General features: G+C 61.9%; 2 protein-coding genes and 3 gene segments (V, D, J or C); all 5 read left to right on the forward strand.

Moving 5' to 3' along the window:
• The first annotated feature begins 520 nt into the window (after positions 1 to 520).
• LOC127022995 (uncharacterized) lies at positions 521 to 4,697 on the forward strand. Its single transcript, XM_050906885.1, has 6 exons — positions 521 to 647; positions 788 to 1,044; positions 1,425 to 1,871; positions 2,978 to 3,003; positions 3,482 to 3,913; positions 4,616 to 4,697. The coding sequence occupies exons 1-6, from the start codon at positions 521 to 523 to the stop codon at positions 4,695 to 4,697; spliced, it is 1,371 nt and encodes a 456-aa protein (XP_050762842.1).
• Positions 4,698 to 9,827: 5,130 nt separating this feature from the next.
• On the forward strand, positions 9,828 to 11,822 carry LOC127022996 (uncharacterized). Its single transcript, XM_050906886.1, has 6 exons — positions 9,828 to 9,873; positions 10,008 to 10,311; positions 10,361 to 10,422; positions 10,470 to 10,862; positions 11,222 to 11,560; positions 11,746 to 11,822. The coding sequence occupies exons 1-6, from the start codon at positions 9,828 to 9,830 to the stop codon at positions 11,820 to 11,822; spliced, it is 1,221 nt and encodes a 406-aa protein (XP_050762843.1).
• Positions 11,823 to 12,933: 1,111 nt separating this feature from the next.
• LOC127022998 (Ig lambda chain V-1 region-like) lies at positions 12,934 to 13,954 on the forward strand. The segment is given in 2 exon segments: positions 12,934 to 12,979; positions 13,650 to 13,954. Coding segments are annotated over 2 exon segments (351 nt in total).
• Positions 13,955 to 14,080: 126 nt separating this feature from the next.
• Positions 14,081 to 15,615, forward strand: LOC127022999 (Ig kappa chain V-V region L6-like). The segment is given in 3 exon segments: positions 14,081 to 14,135; positions 14,416 to 14,637; positions 15,302 to 15,615. Coding segments are annotated over 3 exon segments (591 nt in total).
• A 1,981-nt stretch (positions 15,616 to 17,596) lies between these two features.
• On the forward strand, positions 17,597 to 18,144 carry LOC127023001 (Ig lambda chain V-1 region-like). The segment is given in 2 exon segments: positions 17,597 to 17,642; positions 17,777 to 18,144. Coding segments are annotated over 2 exon segments (414 nt in total).
• Positions 18,145 to 19,489: the final 1,345 nt, after the last annotated feature.

The raw sequence follows: 19,489 nt of genomic DNA on the forward strand, positions 1-19,489 counted from the left end.
CAGTGTTTGACCACCCTCTTGGTAAAGAAATGCTGGGATGACCCCCAGCAGCCCTGGCCCTGCCCCGCACGGCAGGGCCAGGTTCCCCTGCGCTCCCAGGCTGGCACCCAGGGCCCTGCCGGGTGCCTCCCTGCCCTCCTCCCAGCCTGGCTGCGCCAGGAGCCCCGGGGCATCACCCCAGGGGGATTCAGTCCTGCTGAAACTGTGGCCCCAGCACCAAGGAGTGGGGACGTGCCATGGGCCGGGGAGCTGGACCAAAGCTTTGCCTTCTAGCCCAGGGAAGGGATATTTCCCGTGGGTGCAGCAGCTCCAGGGCCGTGCGTGAGGCTACCGGGGCAGAGCAGGGCTGGCCTGGGGCTGCTCTGTCATGCCGCAAGAGGAGCCCACGGGCTACTGCAGCGGTGGCTGTGTGTGCCCCATGCCAGCCCACTGGGCTCATGCTCAGTCCTTGCAGGAGCCCCCCAGCACCTCTGGCCCCCTGGGAAGGCCCTGGCCCTGGGCAATGTCCCACCACGGCCCCATGACAGTACAGGGGCTGCCCAGCACCCTGACCCCATCCCTGTCCTGTGTCGGGAGCTGCCACCTGGGCACCTGTTGCTTGGCTGGCCTTGTCCCTCTCCTCCTCGCGGTGCTCGCCCACAGCTCAGGTGCCATGGCCAGACTTACTGCGCCCAGCTGGGGACTTTGAGCACAGGGGTCCCGTCCCCCTCCCACTGCCCGGGGAGGGCTGTGCTCGTGGGGCACTGGCTGACCCCCGTCTTCTCCCCTCTCTCCTCTCCCTCTCCAGGTTCTCTGGTCCAGGCAGCGGTGACTCAGCCGCCCTCAGTGTCAGCAAACCCAGGACAAACCGTTCAGATCACCTGCTCCGGGCTTAGCAGCAGCAGCAGTGTTGGCTGGTTCCAGCAGAAGGTTCCTGGCAGTGCCCCTGTCACTGTGATCTACTACAACGACAAGAGACCCTCGGGCATCCCTTCACGATTCTCCGGATCCTTGTCTGGCTCCACGGGCACATTAACCATCACTGGAGTCCAAGCCGAGGACGAGGCTGTCTATTACTGCGGTAGCAGGGACAGCAGTAGTGATCCTGTTGTAGTGGCATAGAGAGATGTGGAAGTGAGCTATATAACAGAGGACTTAAATGTGGGGCTTTTCTGCCCTTCTCCTTCATGGCTGAACAGGGCTGTGGGCTGGGGCAGGTTTGTGTCCCCTCTGTATGGCCATGGCTGTAAATGTCCTCCCAGTTGTGCCTCATGGTGCAGGAGGTGACTCTGGGGCTGTGGGCACCTTGTGCCTGTCCCTAGAGAAGGCATGGCATTGCCTTGTCCCCAGCCCCACTGCCTTTTTCTGCTGGCAGCTCCGTCCTGCTGGTGCTGCGCATTTTCCTCGCAGGGCCCCAGGGCTCTGGCCTTGGGCTCTGTGTGCAGGGCTCTGGTTTCCTCAGTGTTATCAAGGCCTTTGGGCACAGGGGCCCCGTCCTGCTGCCCAGGGAGGGCTGTGGTCGTGGGGCACTGGCTGACCCCCATCTTCTCCCCTCTCTCCTCTCCATTCCAGGTTCCCTGGTCCAGGCAGCGCTGACTCAGCCGCCCTCGGTGTCAGAAAACCCAGGACAAACCGTCCAGATCACCTGCTCTGGGCTTGACAGCAGCAATGCTGTTGGCTGGTTCCAGCAGAAGGTACCTGGCAGTGCCCCTGTCACTGTGATCTACAAAAGCAACCAGAGACCCTCGGACATCCCTTCGCGGTTCTCCGGATCCTCGTCCGGCTCCACTGGCACATTAACCATCACTGGAGTCCAAGCCGAGGATGAGGCTGTCTATTTCTGTGGTGGCTGGGAAAGCAGCAGTGCTGGTCAGGGTCACGGTGATGCTGAGGTTAGTTTTTTTCCTCCTGTTCATTCCTACGCCTCCCCTGCGCGGGGAAGAGCTGCAGAGGGTTGGCAGTTGGCACCCTTTGCACTTGCGCCTGTTCTGGCTCTACCTTTGCAGGGTTTTGTCTGCGTCTCTGTCCTGATGCCACCTCCCCTCTGGTGCTGGCAGTGCGGTGCCGGTGTGTGCTGCTGAGCACCTCCTTCCTTGCCCCAGGGACCCGCAAGAGATGGTTTCCATGGGGCAGTAGTGCCGTGCTGCTGGGCAGGGGGAGCTTCTGTCCCTCTTGTGTCTGAGAGCCTTTCCATGGAGATGAGCAGAGGTGGGGTTTGGGGGAATCCCTGGCTGGGTAAGGACCCGTTGGCTCTGGGAAGGTCTGTCCATTGCAGGGCTATGCTGTAAGCTGCCAGGCACTAGGTCCCCCCTTTCCCTTCCCCCCGAGCACTCTGGGCCTGTGCTGCATCTGGGGATGTTCCTGACTCATCCCAAGGGGTGTGGAGGAGCCCAAGAGCCAGAGCCCATGTGCCCTGGGTGCTTTGTGCTGCCGTGGGGACAGGAGGTGCGTGGGGAGAGGGTGTTACTTGGGGCACATTTGATCCTGGAAAGGCCCCAGTGGAGCTCGTGCCCCCTACCCAGGCAGCCCCCGTCTCTGGTCTCCATGGTGGTGCCTCTCACCAGCCCATGCTGTGCTGGAGATGCCCCCATTCCCTTTGTCACACCTTGTCTCCCCACGCAGCTTCTCACTGACTGGGGACCCGCTGCCCTGCCGTCCCTGGCTGCTGGCCTGGACGTGGCCCCATTTGGGGCATGGGCAGGGGTGTCTCCGGACTGCTGCAAACGCTGGGTGCCCACAGCAGGCCATGCCCCTGGGCTGCCTGGTCTCAGTGACAGGGATGAGGTGTGCCCCGAGGGGCAGCAGGCAGGAGAGGGTCCAGGCTCTGGCTACAGCCACCCCTCAGGGAGTGCCTGGGCTTGGGGCTGCACCCAGGGTGTCCCATCTGCGTGCTTGTGGGCAGAGGAGTCCCGTAACTGTCTCGCTGCCCAAGGAGGACCGTGCTCCTGGGGCACTTGCTGACCCCTGTATTCTCCCCTCTCTCCCTCTCTGGCTCTAGGCAGGGCCTACTCAGCCGCCCTCGATGTACGTGTCCCCAGGAGTAAACACCTGGATCTCCTGCTCCATGATAAACAACTATTATAGCTGGTTCCAGCAGAAGGTACCTGGCAGTGCCCCTGTCACTGTGATATATTTAAACAACAAGAGAACCCTCGGCACCCCTGCGCGATTCTCCGGTTCTGCATCCGGCACCACTGGCACGTTAACCATCACCGGGGTCCAAGCCGAGGACGAGGCTGTCTATTACTGTGGTAGCTACGACAGCAGCAGTGCTGGTTAGCGTGATGGCGGCACGAGTCTGGCATTCCCCCTCCTCTTGCTGCTGCCAGTTCTCCTTGCAGGACCGTTGTGCTCTGGCCTTGGGCTCTGTGTGCGGGGCTCTGGGTCCCTCCGTGGCATCATGGCCTTTGGGCACAGGGGCCCCATCCGCTGCCCAGGGAGGGCAGTGCTCGTGGGGCACTGGCTGACCCCGTCTTCTCCCCTCTCTCCTCTCCCTCTCCAGGTTCCCTGGTCCAGGCAGCGGTGACTCAGCCGGCCTCGGTGTCAGCGAAGCTGGGACAAACCGTCCAGATCACCTGCTCTGGAGCAGCTACAGCTATGGCTGGTACCAGCAGAAGGTTCCTGGCGGTGCCCTTGTCACTGTCATCTATGAGAACAGCAAGAGACCCTCGGGCATCCCTTCGCGATTCTCCGGTTCTGCATCCGGCACCACGGCCACGTTAACCATCACTGGAGTCCAAGCCGAGGACGAGGCTGTCTATTACTGTGGTGCCCAGGACAGCAGTGCTGATCAGCATCCAGGTGCCCTGCAGGGTGGCCATGATTGGGTGCTCTGCGTTGACCATTACTGTCTGCTGTGCGGGAGTGGCAGTGATCCTGACAGTGGTGCTGGAGGATATGGAAGTGGCACAGCTCCTGCTAGTGCAGACCTGTGGTGCGGCTGGTTGCTCCTGCCCGCAAAATGTCTTGTCCTGTGGCCCAGAGAAAGTAGGCGAAACCTTGTTGTTATCTCTGGGCATCCTGTTCTGGTCCCTGGGCTCCCTGCCAGTTCAGGGCTGATGCCCACCCTCCTCTGGTGACAGCAACTGTGCCTAAGGGCCTGTGTCTGTGTGAGAGGCTCTCCCCTGTGAGCTGTGGTGCCTTGGGCAGGGTCCCATGCAGAAGCCGTGAACGTTGTGGCAGGGGCTGGAGATGTCTCTGGACTTGGTGGAAGCTGTCGTAGGGGTGAGGGACAGCTCAGGCAGAGTCCTGTGCTGGGCTCTGCTCTCAGTTCCTGCAGTGCTGTCCCTGAGGGCCTTCTCATCCCCACATGGTGTCAGCGTGGCCCCGCGCCACAGTCCTGAGGTTCGTGGGGCAGCCAAGAGGCAAAGGGGCTGGGGACAGCCAGGTGCCAGTGTGTAACACCCTGGTGCAGGGCAGTCGCAGCAGACCCTTTTGGAGGCTACTGTGGCCCGTGCTGTCAGCAGGTAGCAGAGGGGCTGCCTCTGGCCAGACAAGTATGGGAGGATGCTACGTGCACTTGGTTGGTACGAACTCCAGACCAAGTCTATTCGTGGCTGCTGTGAAGCTGCTGGAGACCCCCAGCTCGCTTTGTACTTGGAGGAACGGGGGCTTGTGTTTCCTTACTGTTGGGTAGCTTTGAAGCTCCTAGTCTCCGTGTGGTTCCAGTCCCGTCCAAATCCCAGTTCTCTGCTCTGCAGTTCTCCTGTGGCGCTTAAGACAGAGGCCCAGTTGTGGCGCCCTTGCTTGAAGCAGGACTGCTTTTCCCAGCTCCTCTGTCACTGCTGCTGAGCAGTGCGTGGGTAGCATGGCCACCCAGGGACCAGCAAGCGCCAAGCAGAGTTGGGTGCTCCAGAGCAGGCGGATGTGTCCATGTGCCAAGAAGGGGCTGTCCCCTGCCCTGTGCACAGGAGTTCCCGGTGCAGTGAGGCCACGGTCCTCCTGGGCAGGGACAGGCACTGGGTGGGCCCTGGCTCAGCTCAGAGCTCAGCAGCCGTGTTGGGAAGGAGCAGGTAGCCAGGGAGCAGGCAGCACAGAGTGGTCTTGGCACCTTTGGTGGGCCAGAGACGTGCCTGCAGTGGGCAGGGGGAGCACTGGGACAGGAGCTGCCAGTGAACGTTGGGGGCCACATTTGCATGGAGGAGCTGTGCCTGAGCAGGTGGGCGCTTAAGAGGGAGTCGGGGTCCATGGCACAGCCCTGTTGGCGTGGGGATGCGGAGCTGGTGGGATTGCGCCATGGCCTGGGCTCCTCTCCTCCTCGTAGTGCTTGCCCACAGCTCAGGTGCCCTGGCCAGGCTCGCTGTGCCGGTCCAGAGCCTTTGGGCACAGGGACCCCATCCCACTGCTTGGGGAGGGCAGTGCTCATTGGGCACTGGCTGACCCCCATCTTCTCCCCTCTCTCCTCTTCCTCTCCAGGTTCCCTGGTCCAGGCAGCGCCGACTCAGCCACCCTCGGTGTCAGCGAACCCGGGCCAAACCGTCAAAAATCACCTGCTCTGGGCTTAGCAGCAGCAGCAATGTTGGCTGGTACCAGCAGAAGGTTCCTGGCAGTGCCCCTGTCACTGTGATCTACGGTAGCAACAGCAGACCCTCGGGCATCCCTTCGCGATTCTCCGGATCCTACTCTGGCTCCACAGCCACGTTAACCATCACTGGAGTCCAAGCCGAGGACGAGGCTGTCTATTACTGCGGTAGCAGGGACAGCAGTAGTGATCCTGTTGTAGTGGCATAGAGAGATGTGGAAGTGAGCTATATAACAGAGGACTTAAATGTGGGGCTTTTCTGCCCTTCTCCTTCATGGCTGAACAGGGCTGTGGGCTGGGGCAGGTTTGTGTCCCCTCTGTATGGCCATGGCTGTAAATGTCCTCCCAGTTGTGCCTCATGGTGCAGGAGGTGACTCTGGGGCTGTGGGCACCTTGTGCCTGTCCCTAGAGAAGGCATGGCATTGCCTTGTCCCCAGCCCCACTGCCTTTTTCTGCTGGCAGCTCCGTCCTGCTGGTGCTGCGCATTTTCCTCGCAGGGCCCCAGGGCTCTGGCCTTGGGCTCTGTGTGCAGGGCTCTGGTTTCCTCAGTGTTATCAAGGCCTTTGGGCACAGGGCCCCGTCCTGCTGCCCAGGAGGGCTGTGGTCGTGGGGCACTGGCTGACCCCCATCTTCTCCCCTCTCTCCTCTCCATTCCAGGTTCCCTGGTCCAGGCAGCGCTGACTCAGCCGCCCTCGGTGTCAGAAAACCCAGGACAAACCGTCCAGATCACCTGCTCTGGGCTTGACAGCAGCAATGCTGTTGGCTGGTTCCAGCAGAAGGTACCTGGCAGTGCCCCTGTCACTGTGATCTACAAAAGCAACCAGAGACCCTCGGACATCCCTTCGCGGTTCTCCGGATCCTCGTCCGGCTCCACTGGCACATTAACCATCACTGGAGTCCAAGCCGAGGATGAGGCTGTCTATTTCTGTGGTGGCTGGGAAAGCAGCAGTGCTGGTCAGGGTCACGGTGATGCTGAGGTTAGTTTTTTTTCCTCCTGTTCATTCCTACGCCTCCCCTGCGCGGGGAAGAGCTGCAGAGGGTTGGCAGTTGGCACCCTTTTGCACTTGCGCCTGTTCTGGCTCTACCTTTGCAGGGTTTTGTCTGCGTCTCTGTCCTGATGCCACCTCCCCTCTGGTGCTGGCAGTGCGGTGCCGGTGTGTGCTGCTGAGCACCTCCTTCCTTGCCCCAGGGACCCGCAAGAGATGGTTTCCATGGGGCAGTAGTGCCGTGCTGCTGGGCAGGGGGAGCTTCTGTCCCTCTTGTGTCTGAGAGCCTTTCCATGGAGATGAGCAGAGGTGGGGTTTGGGGGAATCCCTGGGCTGGGTAAGGACCCGTTGGCTCTGGGAAGGTCTGTCCATTGCAGGGCTATGCTGTAAGCTGCCAGGCACTAGGTCCCCCCTTTCCCTTCCCCCCGAGCACTCTGGGCCTGTGCTGCATCTGGGGATGTTCCTGACTCATCCCAAGGGGTGTGGAGGAGCCCAAGAGCCAGAGCCCATGTGCCCTGGGTGCTTTGTGCTGCCGTGGGGACAGGAGGTGCGTGGGGAGAGGGTGTTACTTGGGCACATTTGATCCTGGAAAGGCCCCAGTGGAGCTCGTGCCCCCTACCCAGGCAGCCCCCCGTCTCTGGTCTCCATGGTGGTGCCTCTCACCAGCCCATGCTGTGCTGGAGATGCCCCCATTCCTTTGTCACACCTTGTCTCCCCACGCAGCTTCTCACTGACTGGGGACCCGCTGCCCTGCCGTCCCTGGCTGCTGGCCTGGACGTGGCCCCATTTGGGGCATGGGCAGGGTGTCTCCGGACTGCTGCAAACGCTGGGTGCCCACAGCAGGCCATGCCCCTGGGCTGCCTGGTCTCAGTGACAGGGATGAGGTGTGCCCGAGGGGCAGCGGGCAGGGAGAGGGTCCAGGCTCTGGCTACAGCCACCCCTCAGGGAGTGCCTGGGCTTGGGGCTGCACCCAGGGTGTCCCATCTGCGTGCTTGTGGGCAGAGGAGTCCCGTAACTGTCTCGCTGCCCAAGGAGGACCGTGCTCCTGGGGCACTTGCTGACCCCTGTATTCTCCCCTCTCTCCCTCTCTGGGCTCTAGGCAGGGCCTACTCAGCCGCCCTCGATGTACGTGTCCCCAGGAGTAAACACCTGGATCTCCTGCTCCATGATAAACAACTATTATAGCTGGTTCCAGCAGAAGGTACCTGGCAGTGCCCTGTCACTGTGATATATTTAAACAACAAGAGACCCTCGGGCACCCCTGCGCGATTCTCCGGTTCTGCATCCGGCACCACTGGCACGTTAACCATCACCGGGGTCCAAGCCGAGGACGAGGCTGTCTATTACTGTGGTAGCTACGACAGCAGCAGTGCTGGTTAGCGTGATGGCGGCACCGAGTCTGGCATTCCCCCTCCTCTTGCTGCTGCCAGTTCTCCTTGCAGGACCGTTGTGCTCTGGCCTTGGGCTCTGTGTGCGGGGCTCTGGGTCCCTCCGTGGCATCATGGCCTTTGGGCACAGGGGCCCCATCCCGCTGCCCAGGGAGGGCAGTGCTCGTGGGGCACTGGCTGACCCCCGTCTTCTCCCCTCTCTCCTCTCCCTCTCCAGGTTCCCTGGTCCAGGCAGCGGTGACTCAGCCGGCCTCGGTGTCAGCGAAGCTGGGACAAACCGTCCAGATCACCTGCTCTGGGAGCAGCTACAGCTATGGCTGGTACCAGCAGAAGGTTCCTGGCGGTGCCCTTGTCACTGTCATCTATGAGAACAGCAAGAGACCCTCGGGCATCCCTTCGCGATTCTCCGGTTCTGCATCCGGCACCACGGCCACGTTAACCATCACTGGAGTCCAAGCCGAGGACGAGGCTGTCTATTACTGTGGTGCCCAGGACAGCAGTGCTGATCAGCATCCAGGTGCCCTGCAGGGTGGCCATGATTGGGTGCTCTGCGTTGACCATTACTGTCTGCTGTGCGGGAGTGGCAGTGATCCTGACAGTGGTGCTGGAGGATATGGAAGTGGCACAGCTCCTGCTAGTGCAGACCTGTGGTGCGGCTGGTTGCTCCTGCCCGCAAAATGTCTTGTCCTGTGGCCCAGAGAAAGTAGGCGAAACCTTGTTGTTATCTCTGGGCATCCTGTTCTGGTCCCTGGGCTCCCTGCCAGTTCAGGGCTGATGCCCACCCTCCTCTGGTGACAGCAACTGTGCCTAAGGGCCCTGTGTCTGTGTGAGAGGCTCTCCCCTGTGAGCTGTGGTGCCTTGGGCAGGGTCCCATGCAGAAGCCGTGAACGTTGTGGCAGGGGCTGGAGATGTCTCTGGACTTGGTGGAAGCTGTCGTAGGGGTGAGGGACAGCTCAGGCAGAGTCCTGTGCTGGGCTCTGCTCTCAGTTCCTGCAGTGCTGTCCCTGAGGGCCTTCTCATCCCCACATGGTGTCAGCGTGGCCCCGCGCCACAGTCCTGAGGTTCGTGGGGCAGCCAAGAGGCAAAGGGGCTGGGGACAGCCAGGTGCCAGTGTGTAACACCCTGGTGCAGGGCAGTCGCAGCAGACCCTTTTGGAGGCTACTGTGGCCCGTGCTGTCAGCAGGTAGCAGAGGGGCTGCCTCTGGCCAGACAAGTATGGGAGGATGCTACGTGCACTTGGTTGGTACGAACTCCAGACCAAGTCTATTCGTGGCTGCTGTGAAGCTGCTGGAGACCCCCAGCTCGCTTTGTACTTGGAGGAACGGGGGGCTTGTGTTTCCTTACTGTTGGGTAGCTTTGAAGCTCCTAGTCTCCGTGTGGTTCCAGTCCCCGTCCAAATCCCAGTTCTCTGCTCTGCAGTTCTCCTGCGGCGCTTAAACAGAGGCCCAGTTGTGGCGCCCTTGCTTGAAGCAGGACCTGCTTTTCCCAGCTCCTCTGTCACTGCTGCTGAGCAGTGCGTGGGTAGCATGGCCACCCAGGGACCAGCAAGCGCCAAGCAGAGTTGGGTGCTCCAGAGCAGGCGGATGTGTCCATGTGCCAAGAAGGGGCTGTCCCTGCCTGTGCACAGGAGTTCCCGGTGCAGTGAGGCCACGGTCCTCCTGGGCAGGGACAGGCACTGGGTGGGCCCTGGCTCAGCTCAGAGCTCAGCAGCCGTGTTGGGGAAGGAGCAGGTAGCCAGGGAGCAGGCAGCACAGAGTGGTCTTGGCACCTTTGGTGGGCCAGAGACGTGCCTGCAGTGGGCAGGGGGAGCACTGGGACAGGAGCTGCCAGTGAACGTTGGGGGCCACATTTGCATGGAGGAGCTGTGCCTGAGCAGGTGGGCGCTTAAGAGGGAGTCGGGGTCCATGGCACAGCCCTGTTGGCGTGGGGATGCGGAGCTGGTGGGATTGCGCCATGGCCTGGGCTCCTCTCCTCCTCGTAGTGCTTGCCCACAGCTCAGGTGCCCTGGCCAGGCTCGCTGTGCCGGTCCAGAGCCTTTGGGCACAGGGACCCCATCCCACTGCTTGGGGAGGGCAGTGCTCATTGGGCACTGGCTGACCCCCATCTTCTCCCCTCTCTCCTCTTCCTCTCCAGGTTCCCTGGTCCAGGCAGCGCCGACTCAGCCACCCTCGGTGTCAGCGAACCCGGGCCAAACCGTCAAAATCACCTGCTCTGGGCTTAGCAGCAGCAGCAATGTTGGCTGGTACCAGCAGAAGGTTCCTGGCAGTGCCCCTGTCACTGTGATCTACGGTAGCAACAGCAGACCCTCGGGCATCCCTTCGCGATTCTCCGGATCCTACTCTGGCTCCACAGCCACGTTAACCATCACTGGAGTCCAAGCCGAGGACGAGGCTGTCTATTTCTGTGCTGGCTACGCAGCAGCAGCAATGCTGTCGCGGTGACACAGAGCAATGGGGAAGTGATACAGAAACCTGCTGCCATTGCAGGCACCAGTTAGGAGTCTCTGCTGTCCCACCATCGCCCACCAGGGGAGGGCTGTGGTCCCGAGGCACTGGCTGACCCCCGCCTTCTCCCCTCTCTCCTCTCCCTCTCCAGGTTCCCTGGTCCAGGCAGCGGTGACTCAGCCGGCCTCGGTGTCAGCGAAGCTGGGACAAACCGTCCAGATCACCTGCTCCGGGATTAGCAGCAGCAGCAGCTATGGTGTTGGCTGGTACCAGCAGAAGGTACCTGGCGGTGCCCTTGTCACTGTGATCTATAGCAGCAACAAGAGACCCTCGGACATCCCTTCGCGATTCTCCGGGTCCAAGTCCGGCTCCACGGGCATGTTAACCATCACTGGGGTCCAAGCCGAGGACGAGGCTGTCTATTTCTGTGGTGGCTGGGACAGCAGCAGTAATCCTGTTGTAGTGACACAGAGAGATGTGGAAGTGAGCTACAGAGGAGTTAAAAATGGGGCTTTTCTGCCCTTCTCCCTCATGGCTGAGCAAGGTTGTGGGGCTGGGGCAGCTTCGCGTCCCCTCTGCATGGCCATAGCTGTGAATGTCCTCCTGATTGTACCATGCCATGCAGGAGGTGACCCTGGGACTGTGCCTGTCCTGACAAACGGCACGGCATTGCCTTGTCACCTGCCGCGCCGCCTCATGCTGCTGGTGGCCACGTCTCTTGCTTCTGCCAGGTCTCCTCAAAGGGCCCCAGGGCTCAGGCCTTGGGCTCTGTGTGGGGCTGTGGTCCCACTGTGCCATTATGACCTTTGGGCACAGGGGCCCCGTCCTGCTGCCCAGGGAGGGCTGTGGTCATGGGGCACTGGCTGACCCCCATCTTCTCCCCTCTCTCCTCTCCGTCTCCAGGTTCCCTGGTCCAGGCAGCGGTGACTCAGCCGGCCTCGGTGTCAGCGAAGCTGGGACAAACCGTCCAGATCACCTGCTCCGGGGTTTACAGCAGCAGCGGCAGCTATGCTTATGCCGGCTGGTACCAGCAGAAGGTTCCTGGCAGTGCCCCTGTCACTGTCATCTACGCTAACACCAACAGACCCTCGGACATCCCTTCGCGATTCTCCGGTTCTGCATCTGGCACCACTGGCACGTTAACCATCACTGGGGTCCAAGCCGAGGACGAGGCTGTCTATTACTGTGGTGCCCAGGACAGCAGTGCTGATCAGCATCCAGGTGCCCTGCAGGGTGGCCATGGTTGGGTGCTCTGCGTTGACCGTTACTGTCTGCTGTGCGTGGGTGGCAGTGATCCTGACGGTGGTGCTGGAGGATATGGAAGTGGCACAGCTCCTGCTAGTGCAGACCTGTGGTGCGGCTGGTTGCTCCTGCCTGCAAAATGTGATGTTGGCGCTGGTGCTGTGTGTTTATTTACTGTTGGGCAGCCTTCACGCCAGGAGGCCAGTGGTCTGTCTTCCCGGGGAACGCAGTGGGGCTCCCCTCTTACCAGGGGTTTACTTAGCCCATGTGTTGGGCATGACAGCCCGGCACTGGTTTGCCTGGGGCTGCTTCCTGGGCCCGGAAAGGAGTGAGTTGCAGCAGCTTCTTGAAGTTGTTTTGCTTTCTGGTGTCTTCCCAGAAACTGCATGCTAATATTTGGTAGGAAATGGGACTTCTGGAGGCACTGTCAGCTTAAATGTCTGAGCCTGACATGACTTAGGCTGTCTAGTTGCCTCGAGGGCTCTTCTAAGATAAACGCAGCTCTGCCTGAGATGCTGTTGTCAGTGCCCGCAAACTGCAGTGTTTCCCAGATCCCCCCAGCCCTTGGCAATAAAGTGTATGAGCCTTGAACTCAGCTTAAAAGTTAGTCTTGGTTTACAGCCAGAGCTTAAGGCAGAGGCCGGGGCACTCTTCCTCGTCCCTGCGGTGGTGCTGAGAAGCGGGAGCGCCTGTGCTGCCGGAGCAATCCTGGCCCCTGGCCCGGGAGGTCTCGCAGCAGCAGGCTGCAGTGGGGGTGCGCTGCGGGCAGGGGGTGCTGGCGCGGCGCTGCGGGCTGGTGCTGGGCCGGCCGCGGGTGCGGAGCCCGCGGAGAAGCGCCCGGGGCGGGAGGCGAAGGGGAGCGCGGCTGGAGGAGCTGTGCTGCCGCAGAGGGATGCTGGGTGGGTGGGTGGGTGATGCCCGGGTCGCAGGCCAGGCCAAGGCGGCTGCAGAAGATGCTTCAGCAAGGCAGGACAGAAAAGTGTTCCTGCCGGCCCTTGGCACGTGTCTTGGCTAAGGTTGTATTTACCAAAACCAGAGTGGAGGAGCATTTGCCCGGACACCTCGATCCAGCTGGTCAGTCTTGTGGCTCCTGCGAGAAACCCGGCTGTGGTGCCCTGGTGTGAAGCAGGACCTGGTTTTCCCAGCTGAGTGGCCCAGGGAGCAGGCGGCACAGAGTGGTCTTGGCACCTTTGGTGGGCCAGAGACGTGCCTGCAGCGGGCAGGGGGAGCACTGGGACAGGAGCTGCCAGTGAACGTTGGGGGCCACATTTGCATGGAGGGGCCATGCCCAGGTGAGCGGGGGTTTAAGAGGGAGTCGGGGTCCACGGCACAGCCCCGTCGGTGTAGGGACGCGGAGCTGCTGGGATCGCGCCATGGCCTGGGCCCCTCTCCTCCTCGCGGTGCTTGCCCACAGCTCAGGTGCCCTGGCCAGACTCGCTGTGCCCAGCCGGAGCCTTTGGGCCCAGGGATCCCATCCCCGTCGCGCTGCTTGGGGAGGGCTGTGGTCGTGGGGCACTGGCTGACCCCCATCTTCTCCCCTCTCTCCTCTCCCTCTCCAGGTTCCCTGGTCCAGGCAGCGCTGACTCAGCCGGCCTCGGTGTCAGCGAAGCTGGGACAAACCGTCCAGATCACCTGCTCCGGGATTAGCAGCAGCTATGGTTATGCTGGCTGGTACCAGCAGAAGGTTCCTGGCAGTGCCCCTGTCACTGTGATGTACGATACTGACAACAGACCCTCAGACATCCCTTCGCGATTCTCCGGAACCTAGTCTGGCTCCATGGCCATATTAACCATCACCGGGGTCCAAGCCGAGGACGAGGCTGTCTATTACTGTGGTAGCTACGACAGCAGCAGTGCTGGTTAGCGTGATGGCGGCACCGAGTCTGGCATTCCCCCTCCTCTTGCTGCTGCCAGTTCTCCTTGCAGGACCGTCGTGCTCTGGCCTTGGGCTCTGTGTGCGGGGCTCTGGGTTCCTCCGTGGCATCATGGCCTTTGGGCACAGGGGCCCCATCCCGCTGCCCAGGGAGGGCAGTGCTTGTGGGGCACTGGCTGACCCCCGTCTTCTCCCCTCTCTCCTCTCCCTCTCCAGGTTCCCTGGTCCAGGCAGCGGTGACTCAGCCGGCCTCGGTGTCAGCGAAGCTGGGACAAACCGTCCAGATCACCTGCTCTGGGAGCAGCTACGGCTATGGCTGGTACCAGCAGAAGGTTCCTGGCGGTGCCCTTGTCACTGTGATCTACAACAACAACAAGAGACCCTCGGACATCCCTTCACGATTCTCCGGATCCTCATCCGGCTCCACAGCCACGTTAACCATCACTGGGGTCCAAGCCGAGGACGAGGCTGTCTATTTCTGTGGTGGCGTAGACAGCAGCAGTAGCTATGGTGTCTGGTGACAATGAGTAATAGGAAGTGAGACACAGACTCCAAAATCAGGGGAAGGTTTTCTGCCCTTCTCCCTCCTGGCCAAGCAGAGTTGTGGCTCGGGGGCTGAGGCAGGTTCCTGTCCCCTCTGCATGACCATGGCTGTGAATGTCTTCCCTTTCGTGTCCCAGAGCACTGGAGGTGACTTTGTGGGTGGGAACCATTGTCCTGGTCCCTACAAAGTTCACAGTGTGGCATTGTCTGCCACCCCACTGCCTCTTGCTACCGATGACCGTGTCCTCCCGCTGCTGCCAGAGCTGCCTCTGTGCTGGGATGCGTTGGGCTGGGCTCTGCTCCCCAAATTTGCCTGTGACCGTGTCTGGGTCTATTCTCCTCTGACTGTGGCATTCCCTGTCCCGCTGCCCAGGGAGGGCTGTGCTCGTGGGGCACTCGCTGACCCCCGTCTTCTCCCCTCTCTCTTCTCCCTCTCCAGGTTCCCTGGTCCAGGCAGCGCTGACTCAGCCGCCCTCGGTGTCAGCAAACACGGGACAAACTTTCCAGATCACCTGCTCCGGGCTTAGCAGCAGCAGCTCTGATTATGTTGGTTTGTACCAGCTGAAACCTGGCAGTGCCCCTGTCACTGTCGTCTATGAGAGCAGCAACAGACCCTCAGACATCCCTTCGCAATTCTCCGGATCCCAGTCTGGCTTCACAGGCACGTTAACCATCACTGGGGTCCAAGCTGAGGACAAGGCTGTCTATTACTCTAGTAGCAGGGACAGCAGCAGTGATGCTGTTGTAGTGACACAGAGAGATGTGGAAGTGAGCTACAGAGGAGTTAAAAATGGAGGTTTTCTGCCCTTCTCGCTCATGGCTGAGCAGGGCTGTGGGCTCGGGCAGCTTCATGTCCCTTTCCAAGGATGTGACTGTGAATGTTCTCCTGACTGCACTATGCCATGCATGAGGTGACTCTGGGGCCAGGGGCGCTTCATGTCTTTCCCTACAGAAGGCATGGCATTGCCTTGTCCCCAGTCTTGGTGCCTCTTGCTCCTGGCAGGCCCATGCTTCTCTTGCTGCTGGAGTTGCCTCTGTGCTGGGATGTTCTGACCTGGGCAGGGCTCTGCTCCCCCATCATGTGCCCATACCCTGACCGGGGCCCTTCTCCAACTCTGGCACTCCCTATCCCTGCTTCTGCCAGCTCTCCTCACAAGGCCCCAGGGCTCTGGCCTTCGGCTCTGTGCGTGTTGCTCTGGGTCCTTGTGTGGCATTGGGACCTTATGGAACAGGGGCCATGTCCTCATCCCGCTGCCCGGGGAGGGCTGTGCTCGTGGGGCACTGGCTGACCCCCATCTTCTCCCCTCTCTCTTCTCCCTCTCCAGGTTCCCTGGTCCAGGCAGCGCTGACTCAGCCGGCCTCGGTGTCAGCGAAGCTGGGACAAACCGTCCAGATCACCTGCTCCGGGCTTTACAGCAGCAGCAACTATGTTGGCTGGTTCCAGCAGAAGGTACCTGGCACTGCCCCTGTCACTGTGATCTACAACAGCAACAAGAGACCCTCGGACATCCCTTCGCGATTCTCCAGATCCTCGTCCGGCTCCACAGCCACGTTAACCATCACTGGGGTCCAAGCCGAGGACGAGGCTGTCTATTTCTGTGGTGGCGTAGACAGCAGCTATAATGGTGACATGGAGTAACAGGGAAGTGATACAAAAACCTCCCACCATCACAGGGAGCCAGTTAGGAGTCTCTGCTGTGCTCGTTTGATGGTGGGGCAGGTCCCTGCCATGGCCCTGCCCTGTGCTGCAGGTGGCTGTGCCTGGTGTCCTAACTCAGCCATCCCTTAAAGCCCCATGTCTGTGCCCATCTGCCATTTGGGGAGAAGAGGGGATAGGAAATGATGGGATAGCATAGGATAGGATATTTCCATTGGAAGGGACCTACAATGGATCATCTAGTTCAACTGCCTGACCACTTCAGGGCTGACCAAAAGTGAAAGCCTGTTACTAAGGGCATTGTCCAAATGCCTCTGTAACACCAACAGGCTCGGGGCATCGACCAGCTCTCTAGGAAGCCTGTCCAGTGTTTGACCACCCTCTTGGTAAAGAAATGCTGGGATGACCCCCAGCAGCCCTGGCCCTGCCCCGCGCGGCAGGGCCAGGTTCCCCTGCGCTCCCAGGCTGGCACCCAGGGCCCTGCCGGGTGCCTCCCTGCCCTCCTCCCAGCCCGGCTGCGCCAGGAGCCCCCGGGGCATCACCCCAGGGGGATTCAGTCCTGCTGAAACTGTGGCCCCAGCACCAAGGAGTGGGGACGTGCCATGGGCCGGGGAGCTGGACCAAAGCTTTGCCTTCTAGCCCAGGGAAGGGATATTTCCCGTGGGTGCAGCAGCTCCAGGGCCGTGCGTGAGGCTACCGGGGCAGAGCAGGGCTGGCCTGGGGCTGCTCTGTCGTGCCGCAAGAGGAGCCCACAGGCTACTGCAGCGGTGGCTGTGTTTGCCCCGTGCCAGCCCGTTGGGCTCATGCTCAGTCCTTGCAGGAGCCCCCCAGCACCTCTGGCCCCCTGGGAAAGCCCTGGCCCTGGGCAATGTCCCACCACGGCCCCACGACAGCACAGGGCTGCCCAGCACCCTGACCCCATCCCCGTCCTGCTGCGGATGCCGGGACTGGGGCTACCGCTGGGGACAAAGGCGCCGGCTCCTCCATGTCATGGGGTGCCGCTTGTTTTCAACAGTGACATTTTCTGCATCCCCACAAGTGTGACGGGGCAGGGGACAAGGGCTGGGGATGAGGGTGTGAGATAGGGCCAGGCTGCGGGCAGGGGTGCTGGCCCCATGGGGGCTGCTTTTGTGGTGTCGGGAGCTGCTGTGTGGGCAGCCGGGTCCCAGGTGGCCTTGTCCCCCAGCTCTGTGCCCGGGACCGTGGTGTGGGGCGGGGGGCCACGCGCCCTGGGCTGGGGCCAGGAGGGCACGTGCAGGGCTGCACCAAGCGCCCTGCGGTCCTCAGCGGTGAGGCCTACTCTGTGCTCCCTGACGAGCCCCGCTCCTGGCCCCACTCCCTTCCTCTGCTCCAGGTCAGGGTCCCAGGTGCTCATCGGTCACAGACAACATTCAGCTGAGGAGCTCGGAGGGATGGAAACGGGGGCTTTGCTCCTGCCTTTTCCCAGCCCTTTCCCCATGGGAGAGCCTAGTTGGACCCAGGTGGACCCCAAAAATCCACCCCAGTGGCAATAGCCTGGGCAAGGGCTTGTCCTTCCATCCCCGGCACAGGCACCAGCTCGTCTGCTCCCCACAACCTGTGGGGGGGATGTTGGAGCTGCGGGTGCTGCCTGCCCCCCCGGCCCCCTTGCCCCCAGCAGCCCGGCTCTACCGTGCCCTTTGGCCTTGCAGCCTCTCGGCCAAGGCTGGGGACCCGGTGTTTGTGCTGGTGGGTTTGGGGCTCTGAGGTGGGACGTGTCTCCGCTCTGTGCCCTTGGACAAGCCCTGCTGCATCTGGGGCGGTGGGGCTGGGCGGGGAGCGGGGAGGGAGGTGGGGAGAGAGGCGCGGGCAGGATCCTGCCATGAGCGCGGGGTCAGATTTGCATGGAGGGGCCGTGCCCCGGGCGGGTGGGGGCTTAAAAGGGAGTCGGGGTCCATCAAAGAGCCCCATCGTCGTGGGGACGCGGAGCTGGTGGGATCGCGCCATGGCCTGGGCCCCTCTCCTCCTCGCGGTGCTCACCCACAGCTCAGGTGCCATGGCCAGACTCGCTGCGCCCGGCCGGGGCCTTTGGGGACAGGGGCCCCGTCCCACTGCCCGGGGAGGGCTGTGGTCGTGGGGCACTGGCTGACCCCCATCTTCTCCCCTCTCTCCTCTCCGTCTCCAGGTTCCCTGGTCCAGGCAGCGGTGACTCAGCCGGCCTCGGTGTCAGCGAAGCTGGGACAAACCGTCCAGATCACCTGCTCCGGGCTTTACAGCAGCAGCTATGTTGGCTGGTACCAGCAGAAGGTTCCTGGCACTGCCCCTGTCACTGTGATCTACAACAGCAACAAGAGACCCTCGGACATCCCTTCGCGATTCTCCGGATCCTCGTCCGGCTCCACAGCCACGTTAACCATCACTGGGGTCCAAGCCGAGGACGAGGCTGTCTATTACTGTGGTGGCTCCGACAGCAGCAGCTATACTAGTGCCACAGTGACACGGAGCAATGGGGAAGTGATACAAAAACCTCCCGCCATCGCAGGCACCAGTTAGGAGTCTCTGCTGTCCCCGTTTGATGGTGAGGCAGGTCCCTGCCATGGCCCTGCTCTTGCTGCCCTGTGCTGCAGGTGGCTGTGCCTGGTGTCCCAGCTTGTCTATCCCTTAGAGCCCCAGGTCTGTGCCATCCTGTCATTTGGGGAGGAGAGGGGATAGGATAGGTTACAATACAATAGAACATTTCAGTTGGAAGGGACCTACAGGAATAATCTAGTTCAACTGCCTGACCACTTCAGGGCTGACCAAAAGTGAAAGGCTGTTACTAAGGGCATTGTCCAAATGCCTCTGTAACACCAACAGGCTTGGGGCATCGACCAGCTCTCTAGGAAGCCTGTCCAGTGTTTGACCACCCTCTTGGTAAAGAAATGCTGGGATGACCCCCAGCAGCCCTGGCCCTGCCCCACGCGGCAGGGCCAGGTTCCCCTGCGCTCCCAGGCTGGCACCCAGGGCCCTGCCGGGTGCCTCCCTGCCCTCCTCCCAGCCCGGCTGCGCCAGGAGCCCCCGGGGCATCACCCCAGGGGGATTCAGTCCTGCTGAAACTGTGGCCCCAGCACCAAGGAGTGGGGACGTGCCATGGGCCGGGGAGCTGGACCAAAGCTTTGCCTTCTAGCCCAGGGAAGGGATATTTCCCGTGGGTGCAGCAGCTCCAGGGCCGTGCGTGAGGCTACCGGGGCAGAGCAGGGCTGGCCTGGGGCTGCTCTGTCATGCCGCAAGAGGAGCCCACAGGCTACTGCAGCGGTGGCTGTGTTTGCCCCGTGCCAGCCCGTTGGGCTCATGCTCAGTCCTTGCAGGAGCCCCCCAGCACCTCTGGCCCCCTGGGAAAGTCCTGGCCCTGGGCAATGTCCCACCACGGCCCCACGACAGCACAGGGCTGCCCAGCACCCTGACCCCATCCCCGTCCTGCTGCGGATGCCAGGACTGGGGCTACCGCTGGGGACAAAGGCGCTGGCTCCTCCATGTCATGGGGTGCCGCTTGTTTTCAACAGTGACATTTTCTGCGTCCCCACAAGTGTGACGGGGCAGGGGACAAGGGCTGGGGATGAGGGTGTGAGATAGGGCCAGGCTGCGGGCAGGGGTGCTGGCCCCATGGGGGCTGCTTTTGTGGTGTCGGGAGCTGCTGTGTGGGCAGCCGGGTCCCAGGTGGCCTTGTCCCCAGCTCTGTGCCCGGGACCGTGGTGTGGGGCGGGGGGGCCACGCGCCCTGGGCTGGGGCCAGGAGGGCACGTGCAGGGCTGCACCAAGCGCCCTGCGGTCCTCAGTGGTGAGGCCTACTCTGTGCTCCCTGACGAGCCCCGCTCCTGGCCCCACTCCCTTCCTCTGCTCCAGGTCAGGGTCCCAGGTGC

Source organism: Gymnogyps californianus, chromosome 16, assembly GCF_018139145.2.
Source record: "Gymnogyps californianus isolate 813 chromosome 16, ASM1813914v2, whole genome shotgun sequence".
Classification (NCBI taxonomy): Eukaryota; Metazoa; Chordata; class Aves; order Accipitriformes; family Cathartidae; genus Gymnogyps; species Gymnogyps californianus.